The 3,557-nt window shown below is 32.5% G+C and overlaps 1 protein-coding gene across 1 annotated transcript; it reads left to right on the top strand.

Moving 5' to 3' along the window:
- The first annotated feature begins 991 nt into the window (after positions 1-991).
- On the top strand, positions 992-2,093 carry LOC128896509 (E3 ubiquitin-protein ligase MSL2-like). Its single transcript, XM_054159880.1, has one exon. It carries the CDS (start codon positions 1,323-1,325, stop codon positions 1,914-1,916), a length of 594 nt encoding a protein of 197 aa, XP_054015855.1. The 5' UTR covers positions 992-1,322; the 3' UTR covers positions 1,917-2,093.
- Positions 2,094-3,557: the final 1,464 nt, after the last annotated feature.

The raw sequence follows: 3,557 nt of genomic DNA on the forward strand, positions 1-3,557 counted from the left end.
CTTTGTCATTGAGTCAGTATTATATATATTTTGTTTTATTTTTATTTGTTAACTTTGACTTTTATCATTTTAAATAATGCTTATCATAACGTATTTTGGAAATTGTAATTTTGAAATATTCAATTTGGATTTCCTACTGTGACATCACAAGATAATATTTCTACAGCATTCAAGATTATTTTATTTTGTAACCAATAATTATAAATAAATAACATTACTCTTGACATTTGTGTATTCTTTTTACTATTTTTTAAACTAAAACAAGTTGTAAGGAAATAATATTATATGACTACAGCAAAATACCATTGGTCAGCTTACATATGTCTCAACCAGGAGCAGGGCCGATTTTAGCAATATTGGCGCCCTGGCAAGATTATCGTGGCGCCCCTTCAGAGGCTTAAAATTTTTAAGAAAAGAAGACAAGGTAATAATATGAAACGATGAATCTGTAGCTGGATTGTAAAGATTGTTAAACTACAATATATAGCAGCTTTACTAATTTACACCGTACTGCAACGCCCCCAAAAGTCTGACGCCCCGGGCGGTTGCCCGACTGCGCCCCCCCCCCCCAACGCCGGCCCTGACCAGGAGTGTATCGTAACTTTAAATGAGTTCGATGCATAGTAGGTCCATAAATATATTATAAATATAGTTTTTGTTGTCAAACTTTATATCTCTGCGTATCTCTGTATATTTACTTTCATTAACTTTCTCACCGCAAGATTGTTATTATTTTACGAAAATAACAAGTTTTCTAATTTATATTAGATCTATATCTATATACTGGCACAATTTCTTATTATACCAGTTTTATTGCAATATACGTATAAATTTGTTTATCCAAATTTTGCGATTTGCTGAACGAAGTATACATGTTTGTAGAATTTAATACATTTACGCGTGTTTAATTTTTTAACAAGAATTGAAAGTTACTTGTCACAGCAGTGATACTAAAAGCATAATACTTAGTTTACATTTTTTGTAGGATGTACTGATATATATAGACATACGTTAATTACACACAATTGTTAAAAAAAAAAAGAAATATTAAAACCAAATATAATATATTACTTTACCTTTATGTGATTACATATACATATATATAGATAGCGTTAGAGATCATTATAGAATTTTCCTATCTAGCAATATTTTTTAGTCGAAGTGATTTCAAAGAGCCCTCTATCAATGTAAACCAATGTAAACGATAGAAAATTAAAAATGGCCGATGTTTTGTTTGTGTGCAGTGACAATGTCGTGTTGGTTTGTTTAGTTAATTTTCCTGTATAATTATATGTATCGCTCGTGGATATTTCAGGGAAAAAATGAACGCCACGAGTCTTTACGTATCAACGTGTCGGCTAGTTTTACAAGCAGACGCTGACGATCCAAATTCATGGACAGATTTGTATAGGCTAGTTCCATATTTGCGACAAAGCCTTAGTTGTACTGTGTGTTCAAATTTATTAATCGAACCTCACACACCAACCGAAACTAATTGTCAACATCATGTGTGTCGTGGGTGCAGAGGTGGACGTAAAAAACTTAAACCTTCGTGCGGTTGGTGCAAGGATTATGACAGATACGTCGAAAACGTTCAATTACGAATATTGTTACAGTGTTATAAAAAGCTGTGTGAATACTTGACAAACACAAACATCTATCGGAGTTTAATACTTTCAGTGTCTTCCAATAAAACAAGTAATAGTGCATCGACTATTGGTGTCACGAGCCTCATGGAACTTATACAGGAAGGTTCTGGATTTAAAGACGAATTTAAAAGTACTGCTGGTTTGTCAAAATCTGCATACAGTATTTTACCATGTATTTATACGAGTACAACCTCCACTCAGACGCAAGGGAACGCTATGCAAAATTCTGAAACGATATCGCAAAGTATATCGGGTATGATACATTAATCTTTTATATAGAGGATATTTATATTATAATTTTAAACATGTAAAGTACGACATTTAAATAAGACATTTTTTCTTAAAAGAATTTATAATCGTTAAGAAATCTAATCTTTCTTAAGATCTTTCTTTTTGTTATTATTTTTGAATAGGTTTGTATATCCTATTTTATACACTTTAATGTAATACCAGTTCAATAATATATGAATTCAAGATATTTTCATAAGGCTTTATATTTCTTATCAAAATATACTGTTACGCTTATTGAAACAAAAAAAATTTGGTATTTATGATATTTTTAGTTATCTTAAAGAGAACAGTGTAGTACAATAGTTCATGTGAGTCTAATTGTATTAACAAAGTATATGTGTAAAGTAACGTTCTACATTTATTTTTGTGAAATTCTGTATATTTATAGATCAGGCACAAATAAGAATATGAATATACATAATCTTTTTAACTGTGGTAACTAAAGTTTAAGGGTTAGTGAAGTTATGCTCCAAATTTTTACATTTCATATTATTTTAAAAACCATTGGAAATACAATGAATTTTCGAAGAGAAATGTTTTCCTCAGTTATGAAAGTAATACCATTGTGCATGCATGCATCAATTTATATAATAAATACAGTATATTATAACATACACACATTACAAACATTATTAACATATTTTCTAAAATGTTTGTATACAAACACTCCTTGTATACATGTTTGGTGTATAAACAAAAACGTGAGACCCTTTTTCAAAATCAATTCCTCGTACCACGATAAATCGAAAAGTCTTTCATCATTTTCCAATTAGTCCGTCTTTATCGAGACGCAAGCGTTTAAAGTTTACAGGCTTCGATGCCAGATCTTGCTCCCACTCGCGCATGCGCGTCGAAAAATGCTGAACGTGCAGTACTGTAGTCAGGGCCGGCGTGAGTTTTTGCGGGGCTCGGTTCAAAAATTTTGCGGGGCCTGAATTCACATTCAAATCCTACACTTAAATTTTACAACGAGGGATTACTTATATACAAATGCTGTTATATATTATATATTTTGTATAAGATGGATATTAAATAATAATTCTTTGACGATTTTTGTCACTCCTTTCAATTTAGCCAGTGGTACTAAAAAAATGTCTTGCATTTGTTAATGGTATCATCATTTTGTAAAAAGTTACTCAAAATCGGTACCTTTTACCGCGGAGCCTTTTAAAACGCTGGGCCGGGTTTCGGCGAACGCGCTGAACCTGCCTTGCGCCGGCCCTGACTGTAATTATAGTCAACGATGCGTGGTCCCAATTCATTGTACTTGTATTTTTCTTTGGGGCAACAAAGGCGTCAGTTTTATGGTCGTATTAGATACTTTACTGACGTTAAAACCAGTGCGCATGCGTAACTGGGAGCAGAATCTGGCATCACGGTTTACAGGTGCGATTTTCGGCGCGGTATTTAAATCACAGTCAACCGAGCGCGCATACGCACATACGCGACATACACTACGGTGCATAACTATAGCACCGCTACAATTTTTGTGCGTTTTGTAGATTTAATTAATAATTTCTAATTTTTAATAGTATCATGTGAAGGAGGCTAAAAATATGTTATAGCAATAATAAAACGGCGAACATAACATTTATTTAAGACAACTAATAATAATAC

The sequence above is a fragment of the Hylaeus anthracinus genome, unplaced genomic scaffold (assembly GCF_026225885.1).
Source record: "Hylaeus anthracinus isolate JK02 unplaced genomic scaffold, UHH_iyHylAnth1.0_haploid 10519, whole genome shotgun sequence".
In the NCBI taxonomy this organism is placed as follows: domain Eukaryota; kingdom Metazoa; phylum Arthropoda; class Insecta; order Hymenoptera; family Colletidae; genus Hylaeus; species Hylaeus anthracinus.

Bases quoted from the DNA above. Each gene is read 5' to 3' on its own strand.
- LOC128896509 (XM_054159880.1), top strand. From the start codon at position 1,323: ATGAACGCCACGAGTCTTTACGTATCAACGTGTCGGCTAGTTTTACAA.